The 21,003-nt window shown below is 49.6% G+C and overlaps 1 protein-coding gene across 2 annotated transcripts; it reads right to left on the bottom strand.

Moving 5' to 3' along the window:
- Positions 1 to 11,516: 11,516 nt before the first annotated feature.
- LOC100059182 (palmitoyltransferase ZDHHC19) lies at positions 11,517 to 20,800 on the bottom strand. Of its 2 annotated transcripts, none has more exons than XM_005609854.4 (9): positions 20,569 to 20,800; positions 20,099 to 20,220; positions 19,421 to 19,560; positions 18,478 to 18,650; positions 18,262 to 18,367; positions 12,797 to 12,882; positions 12,379 to 12,583; positions 11,922 to 11,987; positions 11,517 to 11,741 (listed from the first exon to the last, which is right to left on the bottom strand). In XM_005609854.4, exons 1-8 carry the CDS (start codon positions 20,685 to 20,687, stop codon positions 11,958 to 11,960), a joined length of 981 nt encoding a protein of 326 aa, XP_005609911.2. In that variant the 5' UTR covers positions 20,688 to 20,800; the 3' UTR covers positions 11,517 to 11,741; positions 11,922 to 11,957. The 2 variants fall into 2 exon arrangements, 1 of the variants encoding a protein (XP_005609911.2); XR_011438612.1 differs by having other exon boundaries at positions 11,520 to 11,741; positions 17,572 to 18,367; positions 20,569 to 20,797.
- Positions 20,801 to 21,003: the final 203 nt, after the last annotated feature.

Consider the following 21,003-nt stretch of genomic DNA (forward strand, 5'->3'; position numbering starts at 1 on the left):
TTCTGTCTGGATGATCTGTCCATTGATGTGAGTGGGGTCTTGAGGTCCCCTCCTATTATTGTGTTGTTTTTCACATCTTCCTTTAGGTCTGTTAAGAGTTGCGTTATGAATCTTGGTGCTCCTGTGTTGGGTGCATAGATATTTATAAGCGTGATTTCTTCTTGTTGAAGTGTCCCTTTGATCATTATATCTGGTCCCTCTGTGTCTCTCTTTACCTGTCTTATTTTGAAATCCCCTCTGTGTGATATAAGAATTGCAACACCTGCTTTCTTTTGCTTGCTGTTAGCTTGAAGTACTGTCCTCCACCCCTTCACCCTGAGCCTGTGTTTGTCCTTGGGGCTGAGGTGTGTTTCCTGGAGGCAACAAATTGTTGGATCTTGTTCTTTAACCCATTTTGCCACTCTGTGTCTTTTTATTGGAGAGTTCAATCCGTTTCTATTGAGAGTGATCATTGATGCATGTGGACTTAATGCTGTCACTCTGTCGCTCGTTATCTGGTTTCTCTTCCTGTGTGCTTTAGCCTACCCATTTAACACTGCAATGTTTTATGCGGGGTTTCTTAGATTTTTCCTTATGTGTGTTTTGTGGCTCTGTTCTGTTTGTTAGTTTACTGCTTATCCTGAAGTTTGTATTTAGAATCTTGTGTATAATATAGTCTATTCTCCGGTGGTCTCTTACTTACTTGACCTAGACTGATTTAGTCCCTTTGCTCTTCCCCTCCTCAATTATTATTTTCATTTCTTGTTCCAACTCGTGTTATGAGTTTGTAGTTAGAGTGATAAGATCGTCTTTGCTTTGGTAGTTTCCTTCCCTTTATCCTAATGCTATAGTTGAATATTTGCTATCCTATTCTGGTTCTATCTATCTTGTTCCCTACTCTGTGGCTTGTCACCCCTTTCTCCCTTTTTTCTTTTGTCAGGTATGAGAGCCTTCTTGAGGATTTCTGGCAGTGGAGGACTTTTGGTTACAAACTCCATTAGCTTTTGTTTGTCTGGAAAAGATTTAATTTCTCCCTCATATCTGAAGGATATTCTTGCTGGATAGAGTATTCTTGGCTGAAGATTTTTTTGTTTGTTTGTTTAAAGATTTTATTTTTTCCCTTTTCTTCTCAAAGCCCCCCGGTACATAGCTGTATATTCTTTGCCGTGGGTCCCTCTAGAAGTGCCATGTGGGTCGCTGTCCCAGCGTGGTCTGATGAGCAGTGCCATGTCCGTGCCCAGGATTCGAACCAAGGAAACACTGGGTGGCCTGCAGCAGAGCGCGCGAACTCAACCACTCATCCACGGGGCCAGCCCCTTGCCTGAAGATTTTTATCGTTTAAACTTTCGCATATGTCACTCCATCCTCTCCTAGCTTGTAAGGTTCCTGTAGAGAAATCTGCTGAAAGTCTGATAGGAGTTCCTTTGTAGGTTATTTTCTTCTGTCTTGCTGACCTGAGTATTCTTTCTTTGTCTTTCCTTTTTGCCATTTGTACTACTATATGCCTTGCAGTAGGTCCTTTTACATTGACAGATCTAGGAGATCTGAAAGCTTCCTCTACACACATTTCTCCCTCAATCCCTAGATTTGGGAAGTTCTCTTCTAGAATTTCACTAAGCACACTTTCTGCTCCATTTTCCTTTTCCGCGTTCTCGGGAATTCCTATGATCCTTAACTTCTTTCTCCTCATTGAATCCGCTTTCTCTCGGAGATTTTCCTCATTCTTTTTAATTCTTAGTTCTCTTTCTTCCTCTGCCTGGAGCCATTCAGCCTGTCTATCTTCGATTATGCTAATTTGCTCCTCTATGGTGTCTATAAGGGTACTCGGGAAATCCATATTCTGTTTTATCTGGTCCATTGTGTTTTTCATCTGTAGTAACTCTGTTTGATTCTTCACAATTTCAATCTCTTTTGCGAAGTCACTCCGGAACCCATTGCCTTGTTTCTCTATCTTTCTCTCTACCTCATTAAGTTTTTTGATTATAGCTACTCTGAACTCATTTTCACTTAGTTTACCTATTTCCAAGTCCTGAGGATTTATTTCAGTGTTTTTGTTGTTATCCTTCTTGTCTGGAGCTTTTATAAATTGCTGGATGGTAGAGGAGTGTTTTTTTCTCATGATGGTAGAATTCAGTTGCACTTACAGCCTGTCGCCACCAGATGGGGGTTGAGAGCCGCCCCTTCTGAGCTCTCTGCCTACGGGCAGGATGGCGGGGCCCAGCGCGGTTTGCTGGTGAGGAGGGCTGTTTTTCTCACGCGCGGATATGGATTCGGATCAGTTTTGTTCTCTGGTCTCCAGGGCCCTGGGTTTATGTGGTCCCCATGGACGGAAGCTTTCTCCCGTCAGCAGGTTTCCACTGTACCAGCGGCGGGAGTCCTGGACAATCTCCAGTCGCGCGGCCCCTACCCCTCTCCTTCCCGCACCCACGGCAGCGATCCCAGTCTCTAGGGGAGGGAGCGAAGTTCTCTCCTACCCCATTCCAGCTCCTCCCAGGTCTGCTGCAGGGCCTCCGTCCTCCATGTTTTTGGTACTGTAGGTCTCTGACGACCTGGCGTTAGGTTTCTTAGCTGAAATTCAGTTTATTTCCAGTCCTTTTTTGTAGTGTGGAGGGGAGAGAGTCCCGGGTCAGCTCACCCCACCATTTTGCTCTGCCCAGTCCCCTTATCTGGCTGCCTTTTGATAGTAAACTTCTTTCCTTGACACAAGCCTGGTGTTTCAGCTTTTCTCCTTATTGGCCCTACAGTGTGGCAGGTCAACAAGCCTGTGTTTGGGCTTGTTAACCAATATGAACAAGCTTTCAGTAACTTGGTTACCCCTGCAAGGTTGGGAAAAGCACACTCGAATTCAAGTGAATGGCCCAACACAAAGAATGTCAATCAATTGGGTCTGGAAATATTTCATTTCTCAATTTAAAACACTCATGTCAATTGGCAGCAGTTGTGGCACACACTTTACATAAGGAGTAGTCTGTGTTTTCACTGTACACTAATACATTATCTCCTGAATTTAATTATCAGTGGAGTCTTCCTGGAATAATCATGGGGACCCATGCACTTATCTACCTCACCCCAAAAGAGATTCTGACCTCCTCCATTCTGACAGAGCTACTCTAATAAATTAACCTGCCTTGGCATCAACACGTGGTTTCTATGCTCCCTTCATGTTTGACTGAAGGTCATTGCTAGATGCTCCAGACCAGAGACTGGGGCTTCTGGAACATCAGAGAAGGACAGCCTGAGAAGGGGATACAGGGAAGAGACACCTGCTTATACCCTTCTTAGAAGAAGCTGACATGACCATCAGAGCAGACACCAAGGGACCTGACACTCAGGACTCCAGGACTCCAAGGGCTGGGAAGAGATGACTTCAGGAATGTAGATTGTGGAGCCAGGGTTGACAGAATGAGAACTCATGCCATGTGGCTGAATAACACTGATGAGAGAAATCTGAGTGTGGCTATGCTTTCCAGAATTTGCAGCTATTTGTCTCAAAATATTGTTGATCAGTTTTAATGTTTTCTTTTCTGATGAGCATACAATAAGCTTCTTTTTGATGCTGTGTGTTCCATCTCCAAAGTCTGACTTTCCCAGGCTATGACCATGACTATGACAATGGTCAAACTTACCTGATTGTTGGTTTTTCATTTCAATCTTTCCTTGTCTGACATATTGATCCAAAATATTTGAAAACAACAACCCAGTTTTAAAGAGCACAAATATTTCTTCACCTAGGCACAGCCTACATATTATCCTACATATGTAGGACCTGCAAGTGGTCCTCCTATGATCACTGTGAGTCTGAATATTGAAAACTGGGAATATATTTTTCCAGCTAATTAACTCTCAGGAAAATTTTAAAATGATGCCCTAATAATTGGAATTCAGAGGAGTGCTTTTGCATAAATTTATGCCTGGGGAAATTCCAGCTGCCCTAGGAACATTCTATGAAACTTTTAAAGAAAAGAATAGGCAAAATCACCCAAGCTTTACAGATAATAGAAAGAAGAATTAACGACAATGAGGAAAGTCTATGGGACCTGTGGGACAACATCAAGCACACTAACATTCCTATTTTATGTGTCCTAGAAGGGGAAGAGAGAGACAAAGGGGCAGAGGATTTATTACAAGAAATAATAGCTGAAAACTTTCCTAATGTAAGGAAGGAAATGGACATCTAGGTACAGGAAGCACAGAGAGCACCAAACAAAAGAAGACCTAAGAGGCTCACACTAAGATACATTACAATTAAAATGTGAAGAATTAAAGATAAAGAGAGACTCCTAAAAGCTGCGAGGGAAAGGTAACAAGTGACATACAAAGGAAATCCCATAAGGCTATGAGCTGACTTCTAAGCACAAATATTACAGGCTACAAGGGAGTGGTACATCGTATTTACAGTGCCGAAAGGAAAAAACCTACAGCCAAGAATACTCTACTTGGTAAGGTTATCGTTCAGAATGAAAGGAGAGAGAGTTTCCCAGACAAGCAAAAATTAAGGGAGTTTATCACCAAGAAACAAGTCTTACAAAAAACGATGCAGGGACTTATTAAACTTGGAAAGAGAAGACCACAGATAGGAATAAGAAATTTATCAAAAAAAAAAAAGCCATCAAATCACTGGTAAAGGCAAAAATACGGTCAAGGTAGCAGATCGATCACCTATGAAGATAATAAGAAGGGCAAAAGACAAAAGTACGAAAATTACCTATTGCTATGGTAAAAGAGTAATGGGTACAGATGCACAAAAGAAGAGGTTAGATATGATATCAAAAGCATGAAATGTGGGAGGAGCAGTGTAAAAGAGTAGAGTTTTTAGAAGAGGTCAAACTAAAGAGATCATCAGCTTCTGATAGATTGCTATGTGCCTACGATGTTATCTATGAACTTCATGGTCATCACACACCAGGAACCAACAGAATCAGAAACAGAAAATTAAGAGACAGAAATCCAACCATAATACTAAAAAAGGCAGCAAACCACAAGAGAAGAGAGCAAAGAAGAAGAAAGGAGCAGAGAAGAACTACTAAATCAACCAGAAAAAAGTAACAAAATGGCAAGGACGTCCTTATCAATAGCTACTTTCAATGTCCACGGACTAAATGCTCCAATCAAAAGGCACAGTGTGGCATATTGGACAAAAAACAAGACCCATATATGTGCTACCTACAAGAGAGACACTTCAGACCTAACCACACTCACAAACTGAAAGTCAAGAGATGGAAAATGATCCTCTGTGCAAATAGCAAGGAAAGAAAGTTGGGCTAACAATACGAATATCAGAGAAAACAGACTTTCAAACAAAAATGGTCCCAAGAGACAAAGCAGGTCACCACATAATGATAAAGGGAAAAACCCAAGAAGAGGATATAACACTTGTAAATATCTATGCACTCAAAATAGCAGTACCTAAACATAAAAAGCAATTATTAACAGAAATGAAAGGAGAAAGAGACAGCAACACAATAAACAAGAGGGGGCTTCAACATGACTATAGCAATGGACAGGTCATCCAAACAGAAGAACAACAGGGAAGCAGTGCTGTTCAACAACACTACAGACCAGGTGGAGTAGTAGATGCACACAGAACATTCCATCCAAAACCACAGAACACACATTCTTTTTAAATGCACATGGACCACTCTCCAGGACTTATCACATATTAGGCTGCAAACAAGACTCAACAACTTTCAGAAGACTGAAATAATACCAAGCACCTTTTCTGATCACAGCAACCTGAAACCAGAAATCAACTACAGGCAGAAAACCAGAAAAGACACAAATATGTGGAGACTAAACAAAACGCTACTGAACAAGGATTGGGTCAATGAAAAAATCAAAGGAGAAACAAAAAAAAACCTGGAGACAAATGAAAATAAAACATGACATGCAAAACTTATAGGATACAGGGGCTGGCCCTGTCGCCGAGTGGTTAAGTTTGTGTGCTCCACTGCAGGCGGCCCAGTGTCTCATTGGTTCGAATCCTGGGCGCGGACATGGCCCTGCTCATCAAGCCACGCTGAGCCAGCGTCCCACATGCCACAACCAGAGGGACCCACAACAAAGAATATACAACTATGTTCCTGCAGGCTTTTGGGGAGGAAAAGGAAAAGAATAAAAATCTTAAAAAAAAAATGTATAGGATACAGCAAAAGTAGTTGTAAGAGGGAAGATTATAGCAATACAGACTACCTCAACAAACAACAAAAATCTCAAATACACCATCTGACAGAGCACCTAAAGCAATCGGAAAAAGAAGAACCAGGCCCAAAATCAGCAGAAGGAATGAAATAATAAATTCAGACCAGAAATAAATGAAATATAGAAGAAAAAACAGTAGAAAGAAATCAATGAAATCCAGAGCTGGTTCTTTGAAAAGATAAACAAAATTCACAAACCTCTAAATAGACTCACCAAGAAAAAAGCAGAGAAGGCTCAAATAAAAAAAATCAGAACGGAAAGAGGACAAATTACCATGGACACCTCGGAAATACAAAAGATTATAAGAGGATTCTATGAAAAGCTATATGCCAACAAATTGGATGATCTAGAAGAAATGGGTCCATCCTTAGAATCTTACAACCTTCCAAAAGTGAATCAAGAAAAATTAGAGGATTGGAATAGACCAGCACGACGAAGGAAATCAAAACAGTCATCAAAAACCTCCACAAAAAGAAAAGTGCAGGACCGGACGGCTTCCCTAGTGAATTCTCCCAAACACTCAAAGAAGACTTAATATCTATCCTTCTCAAACTCTTCCGAAAAATTGAAGAGGAAGGGGAGCTTTCTAACTCATTCTATGATGCCAGCATTACCCTGATACCAAAACCAGACAAGGAAAACACAAAAGAGAGAAAATGAAAAGCCAGTATCACTGATGAACATCCACGCAAAAATCCTCAACCTAATACTAGTAAACCAAATACAACAATACATTGAAAAAGTCATACCCCATGATCAAGTGGGATTTATTTCAGGGATGCAGTACGGCTCAACATCTGCAAATTAATCCACATGATACATCACATTATCAAAGTGAAGGATAAAAATCACATGATCATATCTATGATGCAGAGAAAGCATTAGACAAGATACAGCATGCATTGCTGATAAAAACTCTGAACGAAACGTGGATTGAAGGAAAGTACTCATCAGAATAAAGGCCATACATGTCAAACTCACAGCTAATGTCATTCTCAATGGAGAAAAACTGAAAACTATCCCTGTGAGAACAGGAACCAGACAAGGATGCCCACTGTCACTACTCTTATTTAGTGTGGTATTGGAAGTCTCAGCCAGAGCAATCAGGCAAGAAAAAGAAATAAAAGGAAAGGAAAGGAAGGAAGGAAGTGAAGTTGGAAAGGAAGAAGTGAAACTGTCACTATTTGCAGATGACATGATTTCACTTATAGAAAACAATAAGAATCCACCAAAAAAGATTTAGAAATAATAAATGAATACGGTAAAGTGGCAGGAAACAAAATCAGCATACAAAAATCAGTTGCATTTCTATATACTATCCATGAAGTAGCAGAAAGAGAAATTAAGAATACAATTGAAATTAAAAGAATAAAATACCTAGGAATAAGATGAAAAACAATTAACTCCAAATGAGTGAAACACTCGAATGTAAGACATGAAACCATAAAACTGCAAGAAGAAAATATAAGCAGTAGACACTTTGACACTGGTCTTCACAGCATCTTTGGGAATACCACGTCTACTCAAGCAAGAAAAACAAAGGGAAAAATTAACAAACGGAACTACATCAGACTAAAAATCTCTGCAAGGCAAAGGAAACCAGGAGCAAAATGAAAAGATGACCTGACAACTGGGAGAAAACATTTGCAAATCATCTATCTGACAAGAGTTTAGTCTCCAAAATATATCAAGAATACGTACAAGCCCTCAAAAACACAACATGAAAACTGATCAAAAATTGGGCAGAGGATTTGAACATTTTTCAAGGAAGATACACAGATGACCAGCAGACAGGAAAAGGTGTTCAACATCACTAATTAGGACAGAAATGCAAATCAAACTACAATCAGATATCACCGTACCCTGGTCCAAAAGGCTATAATTACCAAGACAAAAAAGAATAAATGTTGGAGAGGATGTGGAGAAAAGGGAATCCTCATACACTGCTGCTGGGATTACAAACTGGTGCAGCCACTATGGAAAAGAGCATGAAGATTTCCCAAAAAATTAAAAATAGAAATACCATCTTACCCAGCAGTCCCACTACAGGGTGTTTATCCAAAGAACATGAAATCAACGTTCCAAAGAGATTTAGGCGCCCTGATGTTCATTACAGCGTTACTCACAAGAGGGACGACGTGAAGCGACCCAAGTACCCTTCTAAAGATGAATGGATGAAGACAACGAGGTGTGTATATACAACGGACTACGACTCAGCCGCATAAAAGAGAAAATCATCCCATTTGCCACAACATGGATGGACCTTCAGGGTATGACGGTAAGCGAAATAAGACACACAGAGAAAGACAAATATTGGATGATTTCACTCATCTGTGGAAGATCAACAAACACATGGGCAAAAAGAACACATTGGTGGTGACCAGAGGGGAAGGGGACTGGAAGGGAACAAAATGGGTAGAAGGGCACATGTAGACGGTGACAGATAAAAATTAGAGTAGTGGTAGTGAGCACGGTGAAGCGTATACAGAAACTGATACATAGTAACGGACGCTCAGAATCACACAATGTTATAAACCATTGTGAACTCAATAAAATAATTGAAAAATTAGTAAAACTAGATACCCTGCAGGCTAGTTAGACACACAAAGTGCCTTGATTGAGTCCCTTTGCTTATCATGGCAAATGATTATTTTCAAAGTTTCCATCAGAATGAGTCCTCTTTCGTAACTGCATAAATCACATCAGTTATGAGGGCCATGACTGAAGTGTCACTTTCGGAAGGAAATTTCATTTATTAGCTATGACTAGCTCACAACTAGGGAACAAGAACTATCCTTCAGAAGTGGAAAAATCCTAAATTTTCCTCCTAGGAAAACGGTAGCTGCCCCTGGCTTACTTGAGAACACCTCTCCCCCCTCAGTGGGCGAGGGACCTCGAGGGGCGTGTGTGGGAATCAAGGGCAGGTTAGCATGAATGGGGAGGAGCTGCAAAGGGAAGGCGGGGGCAGCTCGGCTGAGGCCTCCATCCTGGCACGAGAGAATCTCTGGGGGTGGGGGCAGCGCTCAGCGGAGAGGGTGTGGGGGAGTCAGAGGAGGGGGTGGGCTAGGGCCCTCTTAGCCCTCGAGGGGCGGAGGAGGCTGAATGAAGGGGCTTTCCTAAAGAAATCCTAGAACTCTCTGGTGGGAGGGACCACAAAGAGCCAGAATCAACATCCCAGAGCAGGAGGGGTCATGGCCACCTATCAGCGTCAGAGGAAAGTTACGTCCTTGCCCGGTGGGGCAACTGAGACCCTGGCTGTTACGGGACACGACACACGTGGCTGAGGACTTGGAAGGCCTGGCCTGAGGCTGGGTGAGTCCCCCTTATAGCAGGATGCAGGGAAGCAGTCGATGCCATCCTGATGACCAGGCACCCGGCTCTGAACCAGGCAGGGCAGTGGAGGGACGGGCAGCAGGGCAGGGCGGGACTAGGGGTCCCAGACCCTGGGGGACCCTGGGCTTCTCAGCCTCCTGCAGAGCACGGCCTCCAGCAGCTGAGACTCCTACAGCCAGCCCTTTCATGAACATCAACCTCCCGGCCCTGTCCCAGGGTCCTGGATCCTCTTCACATGGAGCTCAGGCACAGACACCCCCAGGACACCTTTTGGGAGTGGGCCTGAGCACCTCTTCTCTGTGGTGGGCAGCCTGGGCTGCGCTGTGCCTCGGAACACACACACAGGAGGCCCACACAGATTTGGGCACCACACATACACCTGGGGTCGGGGGCTCAAAAAGTCTCGTGTCCTCCCTGTGTCTCATGCGCCCATGGACTTCGGGCTTCCCAGACAGATGAGGCTGCTTTAGCAGGACTCAGAAATGCAGGCCCCCAGAAGTTTCAATGTGGCAACAGAAGCCATTTAAAGAGGCCACGATTGGGCTGCCTTTCTGTATGTCAGGAAGATCCTACAGCCCTCCCCAGAACCCAGGGTCAACCCTGAGGTCAGCAGGATGAGAGCTGAGAAAATGCTTGCACCCCAAGGGAGCTTCAGACCGGGGAGACCCTGACCCCAAAGCAAAGGGGACACGGGAGAGCTGGAGTCCCTGGGGTTCAGCCCAGAGAGCCAGAACAAGAGGCATGGGTGAGGCTGGGCCAGACACAGAGGGGACCAAGTCCACCACGGTCAGGGTGGGAGAGGAGGGAGGGGCAGCCTGCGGGGGGACTCATTGTGTAGAGACCTGGAGCCACGTCCTGCACAGAGGTCACCCACCTCCCCTGGTGGGGCTGACGCTCCCCAAGGATGAGCTCCTGCCCCAACACACAAGCACGGGCATGCACACACAGCACACACACCTCCACGGGCCCTGGGCTGTTGGTCTGGCCCTCTGGCGACATCCTTCCTTCTTACCCTCCCCTGCTCCCGATTTCCCCTGAGTGCAGGGTGCCAGGAAGCAGTGTGGTGGTGCCCATCCTCATCTCTTGAGGAGGCAGTTCTGAAACTCCAGGGTGGCAGGATCACACGGGCACCAGACGAAAACCCAGATTCAGATTCCCGCCCTCCCCCACCCAGAGATGCAGAGTCGGTGACCTGGGGCCCTGGAATTCTGAGAAGGTGGCCCTTGGAGGAACACTGGGTGGTCTGTTAGCTGTGTGATGGAGAAAATGATCATCATCATACTGGCTGCTTTCAGTGTGTCCCTACTGTGCGCCTCGTGTTTGCATGAACCACCTCATTTCATCCACTGACTACCTTCCAGGAACATGCCGTTATTTCCCATGAGCAGGGTCACACGCTGGCCACTAGAGGAGCCACAGTTTGATGTACTGCCCTCTCCCTGCCCCCTAAGGCCAGCAGAGGCACAGAGCCTAGGGCACCCCGACAAGGACAGGACGTGAAACAGCGTCTGACTCCTCAACAGGAGGGAGTGACCAGGGTGAGAACGGCTCGGAGCAAAGATGCAGGGTGGACTGTGATGGGCAACACGCCCACTCCACCTCCCAGGGATGAGGCCGCGGGAGGGCCCCCTCCTCGCCTGAGGGCCAGCCCCAAGCTACCCAGGAGGCTCCTATGCTGCACTGCCAGAGCAGGCCACTCTGGGGGGATTCCTGGGCAGCGCGCGCCCTCTTCAGGCAGACAGGGGAGCTGCAGGGTGGAGGCCAGGACTTTCCTGGGAGGACATCCAGGCACGGCTGGGTTTTCTCTTCCATCATCTCCAGCTCTGCTGTGGTTGTTAGGGTTGCCCATTTTAAGGATGACAGAAATGTTGCGTGTCTTGTCCAAGGTCGCAAAGCCAGCCAGTATTGGACCTTGGTCCCTCCTCCCAGGGTCTTTGTCTCAGCCCCCAGAATGCCCCATGTCCCCCAGCTCTGTGGAATCTGGGACAGACCAAGCTCTAAGTCAGTTGGAGGAGGCAGGCAAAGGGTATTTAATGGGCTTTCGGGGGATCCAGGCACTCCCACCAGCGGAGTAGGCAGGGACAGGGCACGGAGAGCCTCCACGCGGGATACAGGAGTGAGGTTCAGGTGTCGAGGCTCCTGGCATCTCCAGGGGCAAAATGGCGAGAGCAGACCAAGGCTGATTTGCGGCCTCATGCAGCAGGGGCAGCACTGGGCCAGCCGGCGTGGACCTAAATGCAGAGTGGACGATGCGGGCTGTCCCCAAGGGCCCACCCTGTAGCGCATGGCCCACCAGCTGGGGAGGAAGACTCTGTCCAAGATGCCACCCCCCACACACAGTGCATGGTGTGGGCTGCCACCACAGAATGCCACTGCAGGGGCCCTTGGGCGCGGGCTTGGGAATTACCTACCCCCACTTCATTCCTGATGGTCCACTTCCACACGGTTCATACACTCAGCTCCAGATTAAAAGTTGCCTTGAAAGAAAGGAATCGGTACCCCCAAATGAGAAACCACTGGACCACCTTCAGTCCTAATCTGGACACTGAGGCCCAGAAAGGGGAAGTGACTGGGCCAAGGCCAACCAGCAAGGTTGTGGTGTGGTCTTTTCCCTTTGTGTCTCCAGGATCCGCCCGATGATTCTGGAGGCCTGTGACTCTACTTCCAGCGCTCCTGGGGACTACAAGCCCCCTCACTCGAGCTCTCAGTGCTCCAGCTTCAGGGCCACTGCACCATGCGGGAGCCTCCCCCCACATCCGCACCATCTGGAGATGCCCATTCCCAACACCACAGGCACAGGCAGCTGCACTTGTACATGCACACACACACACACGCACACACGCGCACACAAACACACAGACACCTCACCTCCTGGAGATCTGCAGGATCTCGACTCCCTGGGGGAGCCCGTCCCGGTGTGTAAAGACCGCAAGTTTGGACGTGGGGGCGAGCCCCTGGCCCGGGGACGGCTGGAGGACTGGGCCCAGAGGGGCCTCTCGAGCAGTGCAGGGTCTGCATGGGCACCCAGTCAGGCCCCACCGCGCTCTGTAGCCCAACGGCTTCGGCCATGTACCTGGGGAGCACAAGCCAGATGGAAGGGGTCGCAACCCTCCAGGCCTGGTCCCCCTCAGCTTGGGGAGCACAAAGCACCAGCTCCTTCGTGCAGGGAGCTGGGGCCTGTCGCATCCAGGCTGCCGGGCCCTCTGCCCCATTTCTCGGATGAGAATCCCAGCTTCACCCCACCAGCCCCAGGGTCACCACTTGGGCCTCTGCTGTGCCAACTCACTTGGGTCCTCGTGGCGCAAAAATTGTGAAACACCAGTTTCTGGCACAGCCAAGGTCGAAAGGGTTGTTTAGATGCAGGTATTGGTACTGGAGGGGGCAAGGGGAGGAAGAAGAGCTCAGATCCAGCAGGACTGGGACGGCCACCACCACTCCCCACCCTGAGCCCGTCAGCTCAGCCCAGGGCTGCAGCAAGACCCCAAGGGACAGAAGCCGCGAGTGTCAGCCAAGGCCTCCCCCAACCCACCTCCGAGTAGCTCTCTCCAGGCCACCCCTGGCGCTGCACCCCGTCTCCTGCCGTCTCAGGGATCCTCCCCTCACCCGGCACCCCCTTGGCAGCATCCTCCCCTCTCTGCCTCCTTTGGCCACACACATCCTCCTGCCGCCTCTTTCCAAACACCCTAACACATCGACCGTTTGCTACGAAACTGCTCCAAAGACACGTCCACCCCCCGCTGCCCCTTCTCTGCTGTCCCAGCTCCAGTTTTTCTACACTTGTGCCTTCACTGAATTTCACTCTCTGGAAGGGCAGTTGGTTGGAGCCCAATCATACTTCCCTAACCACACTCACATGGCCCTGGACATCTGGGCGCCACGTCCTGAGCACCCAGTGCAGGAAAGGTGAGGCCCAAAGGTCAAGTCCTTGCCTGGACACTGCTGACCAGGCTCTGCTCCTCCCTGCCCTCCACCCATTGGCCTAGCTCCGACCTCCTCCTCAGGGCAGGCCCAGTCTCACCCCGAATACAAGAGCCCCGGCTACAAAATGTCTCTCACGACCAAAAGTGGCCAGGAGCACCTCTGCTCACCGCCAGCTCGCCTTGAGCCCTGCCCCTGTCACAAAGGTGTTGATCTTCAGAACTATACTCCTCCAAAAGGAGCCAGGACTCCATGCAGGACAGCTGAGCCCTGGGGCAGGAAAAGTCAAGAGGGCTCCAGAAGTTCCCATGGTTGCCATATAGCAACACTAAGCACTGTGAGAGTTTGAGTCCTGCCTTCTTGAAGGTGTTGAAAGCATTTAAGGGACACTAAATGGTGAACAGAGTTAGGGGAAATTTACTATCAAAGTTTCCAATGTAGAGCAATCCATTTTGATGTCTGAGATGTATATGCAGCAGAGGAGAACGTTGCTTGCTCAGTGCTTAAAGGAGTGATAACTGTTGGATGGATTCACGAGGACTGACTAAGAGCTAGCGCTCCTTCCCCTTCCCACAGGGGACCAATCAGCCGTGAATGGAACCCACAGCTCCGAGCTCCCACACTGTCCTCTCTCACTGGCTCCACACCTGGGTCTCCTGCCCCAACTGTGAGTCTCAAATGCCCTCACGGTCCGCAGGACCAAAACCAAAGTGGGCATCTCGTTGCCCCATCTCCTGCCACCTCCCTGCGGCCTCTGCTCTGGCGCCTTCTTCCCCAGGGTTTAGCGCTCCAGGCTTCTCTCTCTCTCTCTCTCCCCCCTTCTATCCCAGAGCCTTATGCATTCCTTTGTCTGCAGTTTCACTCGTTAGCTTACAAATATTTGGTGCCTCAACAACCTTCCAGACATCAGTGGGGACTGAGGACACCCCACAAACAATAGAGCCAACTGTGACCTGCAGGGTGGGGAGGGCAGCTGGGGAAGGAGAGCAGCAGAGAGAGGGGATGAGAGCGAAGAGCAGGCAAACCAGGCCAAGACTCCAGGGTGCAGGCAGAGGAGCAGCAGCCAGGAAAGCAGGGGGAGCCGGGCCTGAGGGGCCGGGCACGGCCACGGCAGGCGCCCTCAGCCTCAGGTGGGGCTGAGTGCAGCCCAGAAACATCCGTCTGAGGACCGCACTCTAGATTTGGCCACCTGGAGGGTGCAGAATCAGCGTGACAGTGAGGACAGAGGCTGAAGTGGGCTGAGGAAGGTGCAGAATGGCACTCATGAGCACAGACAATCCTCTCAGGAACTACGGCTGTGCTGAGGGGAGAGTAGGACATGTGGAGCGGAGGACGGTGATGTGATTGGAGGTTTGCTTTGTTTTGAAGATGAGAGAGACGTGAACATGCGTAAACAATGATGGGAAGGAACAGTAACAATAACGACGACGTATAGGACACTTACTTATATCAGCCGCTGTGCTACGTGTCTTACCCAAAGTAACCCACGCGACCTCCTTTTACAGATGGGGAAACTGAGGCACCAGGTGAATAAGTCACATGCCCAAACTCTCCCTGCTGCTATGCTGTGCAGCCGTGATTTCAATTTACGTGGACTGGCTCCAGAGCCCTTGCTATATCAACCACTAAGCAAGCGGCCCAGCAGTAGTGGTGGTCAGGGGAGGCAGGTGGGAAGGAAATGAAGTTGAGGTGTGTGAGGAACACCTGAGTGGGTTCTGCAGGTGATGGGGAAGAGTGCCTGGTGAATATCAAAGAGAAGACCACATTTCCGTTTCTTAAGGCTGGAGAGCCTGGATGGGAGACCCCCATTCTGAGCAGTGGAGGGAGGGCAGGCCTATGGCCTGACCTAGGACTGAAGAAGCACAGGATGTGCGAAGGGACAGTGCTGCCCAAGAGAGGCTGAAATGATGGACTGAATCTGGAGAGGGAAGACAGGCAGACCACAGGGGGCTGGTGAGTCAGGGCTGAGCAGAGGAGGCACAGGTGAGCTGGCAAATAAATATGGGTGGATGGAGGGATGGAGTGGTGACTGGAAGGATGAGAGGTGGTGGGCAGAGAGGATTCCTCCGTCCTTTCAGCTGTCTCAATGTCACCAGGCCCCCCGTCACCAACGTGGCCCACTACAGTCTTTCTAAAACCGCATGGAGTCAGGCCATAGTCCTGCCACAGGAAACCCACGGCAAGGATGTTCACTGTGACCCCTCCAACTCAACACCGGACCAGAGGTCCAAGACATTGTAGTCAGAAAAGGAAAAAATAAAGACATGCTTATCGGAAAGGAAGAAATGAAACTGCTCTAACCCAGAGATGACATGTTTTTCTACGTGGCATCAACAAAAAAGCTTTGAGAGCTCATAAGAGACTCTAGCAAAACTGCAAGATCCCAGTCCGATAGAGAAAATTCCATTGTGGTTTCTTATAATAATAAACAAATGGAAAAGAAATTTGAAAAACTTTAGAGTAACACAAAAACCCGTGAAGTACTCAGAAAAAACCCAACACAATGTATGCATGATCTATACTAAAAACTGCAGAAACACTCATGAAAGAAATCAGGGATGACCTAAATACATGGAGAGGAATCCCGCGTTCATGGATTCAAAACACAATGTTGTGAAATGGTTCAATTTCCAAAGTGCTCTATGGGTTCCACGCAATCCAAATGAAAAGCTCAGCAAACATTTTTATAGAAATTCACAAGTTGATTCTAAAAATTATAAAGACAATCAAAGATACTAGGACAGCCAAAGGCACTTTGAAAAAGACGGAAAAAGTTGGAGGCCTCATATTAAGTGATTTCGAGACTTAATAGAAAGTTACTAATGAAGCCAGTGTGGCATCGGCCAAAGAAGAGAGGGTTCAGAAAGACACCCAAACCTATAGAGTCAATTGGTTTTTGACAAATGTGCAAAGGCAACTCCATGGGAAAAGGATGGTCTTTTCAACAAAAGGTGGTGGCACAACCCATACGCAAAAAAAATAAATCTCAACTCATATCTTGCATCAGATACAAAATTTAAGCTGAAATGATTCAGAGGCCTACCAGAAAATCTACAACTATAAAACTTCTTGAAGAAAACATATGAGAATATCTTGGGGATGTCTGCTTAGGCAACGATTGTTGAATTACAACACCAAAGACACAATCCTTAAAAGAAAAGCTGATATGACACTTCACCAAGTCGAAAACTTCTGATCTTTGAAAGACGCTGTAAAGAAAATGACATGACAAGCCACAGTCTGCGAAAAAATATTTGCAAAACACATATCTGAGTCCAGGATACAGACAGAACTCTTAAAACTCAATAAGAAGAAAACAACACAATTTTTCTGAATGGGCAAAAGATTGGAACAGACACAAATCACAGATAGACGGTCGGCAAACGAGAACACGAGAAGATGCTCAGCATCATCAGTCATTAGGAACACGCAAACACAACCACAACGAGATACCACCACACATTCGTTAGATGAAAGTAAGGAAACAAAACACAGAAGACCTGACGACGCCAAACGACAGTGAAAATGGAGAAACGCCTGGAATTCTCATACGTTGCTTGTGGGAATGCCAAATGGTACAGGCATTTTGGAAGACAATTGGGCAGTGGCTTACAAAGGGAAACATTCCGGTACCATACAACCCAGCAAGGCCGCCTTTAAGGATTTATCAACAAAGAAGTGGAAACATGTCCAGGGGCCTGGACACGAATGTTTAGAACCACATTTCATGATCACCAGAAACTGGAAACCACCAAAATAGCCTTCAACTGGCAAATGGATCAACAAGGCATGCATAGGTATATCCATAGGATGGAATAGTACACAGCAAGAAAAGGAAGAACCTCCTCATATAGGCAACACCACGGATGAATCTTGAATAAATTTTGCTACGTGAAACACAGCAGACTCAAAAGTCTGTGAATTGCATTTACAGGAGGTTCGGGAAAGAGAAACACTATGGGGATAGTACAACTCAGTGGATGCCAGGGGCAGCAGGTATGGGGACATATTGACTGCAAAAGACCGTCAGAGAATTTGGGGGCTGACGGAACTGTTCTGAATTTGAATTATGGTCGTGGTTACAGGACTATCTGTGCTTGCCCACACTCATAGAATCGGGTGCTTAAAAAAGGTGAATTTTACCGTATGTCGAAAAAAAAAAGGAGTCCTGCCGTGGCTCCCAGGTTCCTGGTCCCAAGACTCAATTTCTCCACCTGACGTTCCGAGCCTTTTCCGTCCGGCCAGTGCCAAGGAGGCCACTTCATTTCCCATCCACTTTCTGCTCCATTTACAACTGTCTCGTCACCATCTCGTCAACAGTCCGCACACTTTCGGGCATCCCTGCCTTTTGGCAAGCTGTGCCCCTCACCTGCAATGCCCTCCCCTCTGCCCTCGCCCACCCAAACCCTCTCCACCGCGGTCCTCTCTGAACTCTCCATTCCCTCTCTGAGTCTGTGCTGCACAGAGCGGTCAGACCCCTCTCTCAGTGTTCACCAGCCTCTGGCGGGAGTTATTCTGACTTCAGGCTCCTCATCACCACCAGCACAGGATGGAGCCTTACTCACCACTGCGCACAGCGCTCAAAATACTGCATGCGCGACCTGGCACACAGGAGGCCCTGGACGCAGGGCACCCAGTCGGGAGAGTGACACTGAGCCCCAGTGGAGGCACCACAGGAGCTGAATCAGGGTCTGAAGGGCTAAGGAGGCACCTTCGAGGGAGGGCAGGCCATGAGGACCAGGGCAGTGGAGGAAGAGTGGAAGGTGCGGAGGTCCGGGAGGGACAAGGGGACCGCCCACAGCCCGGTGTCCTGGCTCCCCCGGGCCCACATACCTTGCCCTCGTGGGAGCGCTCAGCCTTGCTAACCGACCAGGCCTTGATGAGCAGCAGCACGAAGAGAGGCACCAGGAAGCCGGCGGTGGGTACAGCCACCACGATGCTGCGCTGGAGCTAAGGAGCCGCGCCTTGAACCCTGCCCCCTGCTCCCGCACCTGGGCTCTCCCAGCCCTCCTCCTCTCACCCAAAGTGGGCCCCCAGCCTGGTGGATACGTGATGATCTTGTCCAGACCGTAGGGCAGGTGGGTCGTGCGCACCAGGACCATCACACAGGCGACCAGCACGGCGAGAGTGTATAGACACAGGGACAGGACCAGCAGCAGGTAAAGCCGGTAATTGCGGTGCCCGATGCAGTTATTCACCCACCTGCTGTGGTGGTCAAAGTCCTGGGCGAGAGTGAGAGGGGGCGCCCTCCAGATCCTGACCGTGGCCCAGCCTCCAACGCCCCTAAACCTGAGCCACAATGTCGCTATCGCTGGCGTTTCTGTGGTGAGAGCACTTTGGGGCTCTGTGGCTCAAGGTCACTTGACACGAGGCCTCTAGAGACAAGGCGCGCCTAGCCTTCTGTGGGACACTTCCTGCTGTACCCTCAGCAGGACCTCTGTTTTGACATCCACTGAATGAGAGTAAGAATGACACAGCCCCCCGCACCCCCCAGCCTCTCTGGGTTGTAAGCAGGAGAGAAGACAGCACATTTGTAAACCTTGGCAGGCTAGACACAGGAGAGACAAGCTCTCAGAATCCAGAAGATTGTCGGGCCTGGAGCCCCAGAAGAGGACAGGCGGATCTCCCCAGGCCAGATCTGCAGCCGGCCATAGGCCCCCTGGGCATCTAGTGTCAGTGAGGCCTGGGGTAGGACACGGGTGCCTTTCCTCCCCCTGGCCTGACCAGGGCAAGCATAGATGTGGATGCACCTGTGCCTGTCAGCACCTGGGTGGGCAAGGGCCAGCCTCCCAGGACAGCAGCAGGCACAGACGCAGTGACCTGCATGAGTGACCAAGAGTGCCTGGGAGTTACTGCCACCCTTGGCCTTTTGTAGTCCTGGTAGTGTTTTCACACCTGCCACGGGCACCCGGAGTCAATGGGCCTCTTGGCCCAAGCCGAGTTCAGAGCAGGGGTGGGAGGGGGCAGGGGGGCAGATGAGAGGGGTGCTCACCTCCACACAAATGTTGCACCGGGGGCAGTGGTGGGTCCGGGGCGGGCGGTGGAAGCGGCACTTTGGGCACCACTGCAGGTGGAAGGCCATGTGCTTCACCCACACCACAGGCATCATCATGGGGTCCAGTTCGTTGGAGCCTGGCATGGGAAGAGGATTGGGCAGCAGCAGGAGCCCTTCCATCACTCTGCTGCTGGCAGGGGTGGGGGCAGCCCCGCAGCATCACACGGCTCCAGGAAGGGTGGGGAGGAGCTGGGCATGGGAATCCCCGGTCCCCACTCGGCTGGCTGACCGAACTGGGAGACGCTGGCAGCCCAAGGGAAGGTAATTTGCAGCCAGAGGAGCTCTGTTAGGACGCAGGCCTTCGCAACTGGGACTGATGCTTTCAGGAGTGTGTGCAGTGGGAAGGAAGAAGAGAACTGAGTGGTTGTCAATACCTGGCTTCTCTCCCTGGTCTGCCCCGCCCTCCCCTCCAGGGTAACTGGAAACCTCCAGAATTCTCTTTCCCACATCTTGGTGGATTGGGTCAGGAAGCAAAGAAGCAGGGCCCAAGCAGATGAGGAGGGGGGAGAAGGGGTCTTGAGGCCCGGGAGGGGAGTGGGGAGCACGTTAGGAATCATCCGTGCAGGCAGGAGCCTTTCGGCTGCTACCTCCTTCTCCCAGGGGCCGAGAACTCACCTTGATGTAGGATGCCAGGGTCTGACCCATTGAGGGCGATGAGACTGCAGAAGCTGAGTACGAAGAGGGGGCCCGTGACAATAGGATAGACCCACTCGCCGTTCTGGAGCAGCCATCTGCAACTGAGACCAGAGCAGGACTCAGCCCTGATCTGCGGGAGGCCCTGAGCTCCCCCCAGGACTCAGTCCACCTGGTCAGGACTCACAGACCTTCAAGCCTGCCATCAATATCCAGGCTAGTGACAGATCCATAGAAGCTCCACCAGATGTCACCCAACACGACCCACCACCACCAGCTCCCAGGGGCACCAAGCACTCTATGCCTTGGTGCCTTTGCGCGTTCGCGTCCCTCTGCCTACAATAGCCTCCCTTCCATGGCCCCTCTTCTGCACTTCCCCTGCTCCATGTTATCATCATCTCTTTTTCTTTCTGTGTCTGTCAGAAACCTGCCGGCCTGTGTGGGAGACTCACGGGAAAGCAAAGAACAGGCCACTCAGGACAAGCAGCATCACTGCGCTGAGGGCGGCACACAGGCTCGGGATCATCCAGGGAAGCAGGCCCTGAGGTCGGCCAGCCCGCGAGAGCGGCATGGCGGCACCTCCAGCGCCCACAGGCGCCCTCGCCAACACTGGCTCCAGGAGCCCTATCTCCAAAGCGGTCGCTCAAGAGATAGTGAGCTCCCAAGCTACAGCCCAGGGTAGAAGGCACGAGTCCCAGTGTGATGTCACAGAAGCTGAGAATGTGAGCGAGGGGCTCTGCAGCCTGTGACCGGCGCCTCCAACGGCAACGCCCCCCACCCCCTCATGCTGGGGACGGAGAGGTCCTGCCCCCGCCAGGTTGGCTTCGAGACCCCAGGAGAGTTTCGAAGCACATGGGGAGAAGGGGCTGATTCCAATCGCCCTTTCG

Source organism: Equus caballus, chromosome 5, assembly GCF_041296265.1.
Source record: "Equus caballus isolate H_3958 breed thoroughbred chromosome 5, TB-T2T, whole genome shotgun sequence".
NCBI classification, from domain to species: Eukaryota; Metazoa; Chordata; class Mammalia; order Perissodactyla; family Equidae; genus Equus; species Equus caballus.

Coding starts and splice junctions, on each gene's coding strand:
- LOC100059182 (XM_005609854.4), bottom strand. CDS start 20,687: ATGCCGCTCTCGCGGGCTGGCCGACCTCAGGGCCTGCTTCCCTGGATG. Junction 20,221..20,568: donor GGCCTGTTCTTTGCTTTCCC/GTGAGTCTCCCA, acceptor CTCTGGTCTCAG/TTGCAGATGGCTGCTCCAGA. Junction 18,368..18,477: donor GGTCTGGACAAGATCATCAC/GTATCCACCAGG, acceptor GCTCCAGCGCAG/CATCGTGGTGGCTGTACCCA.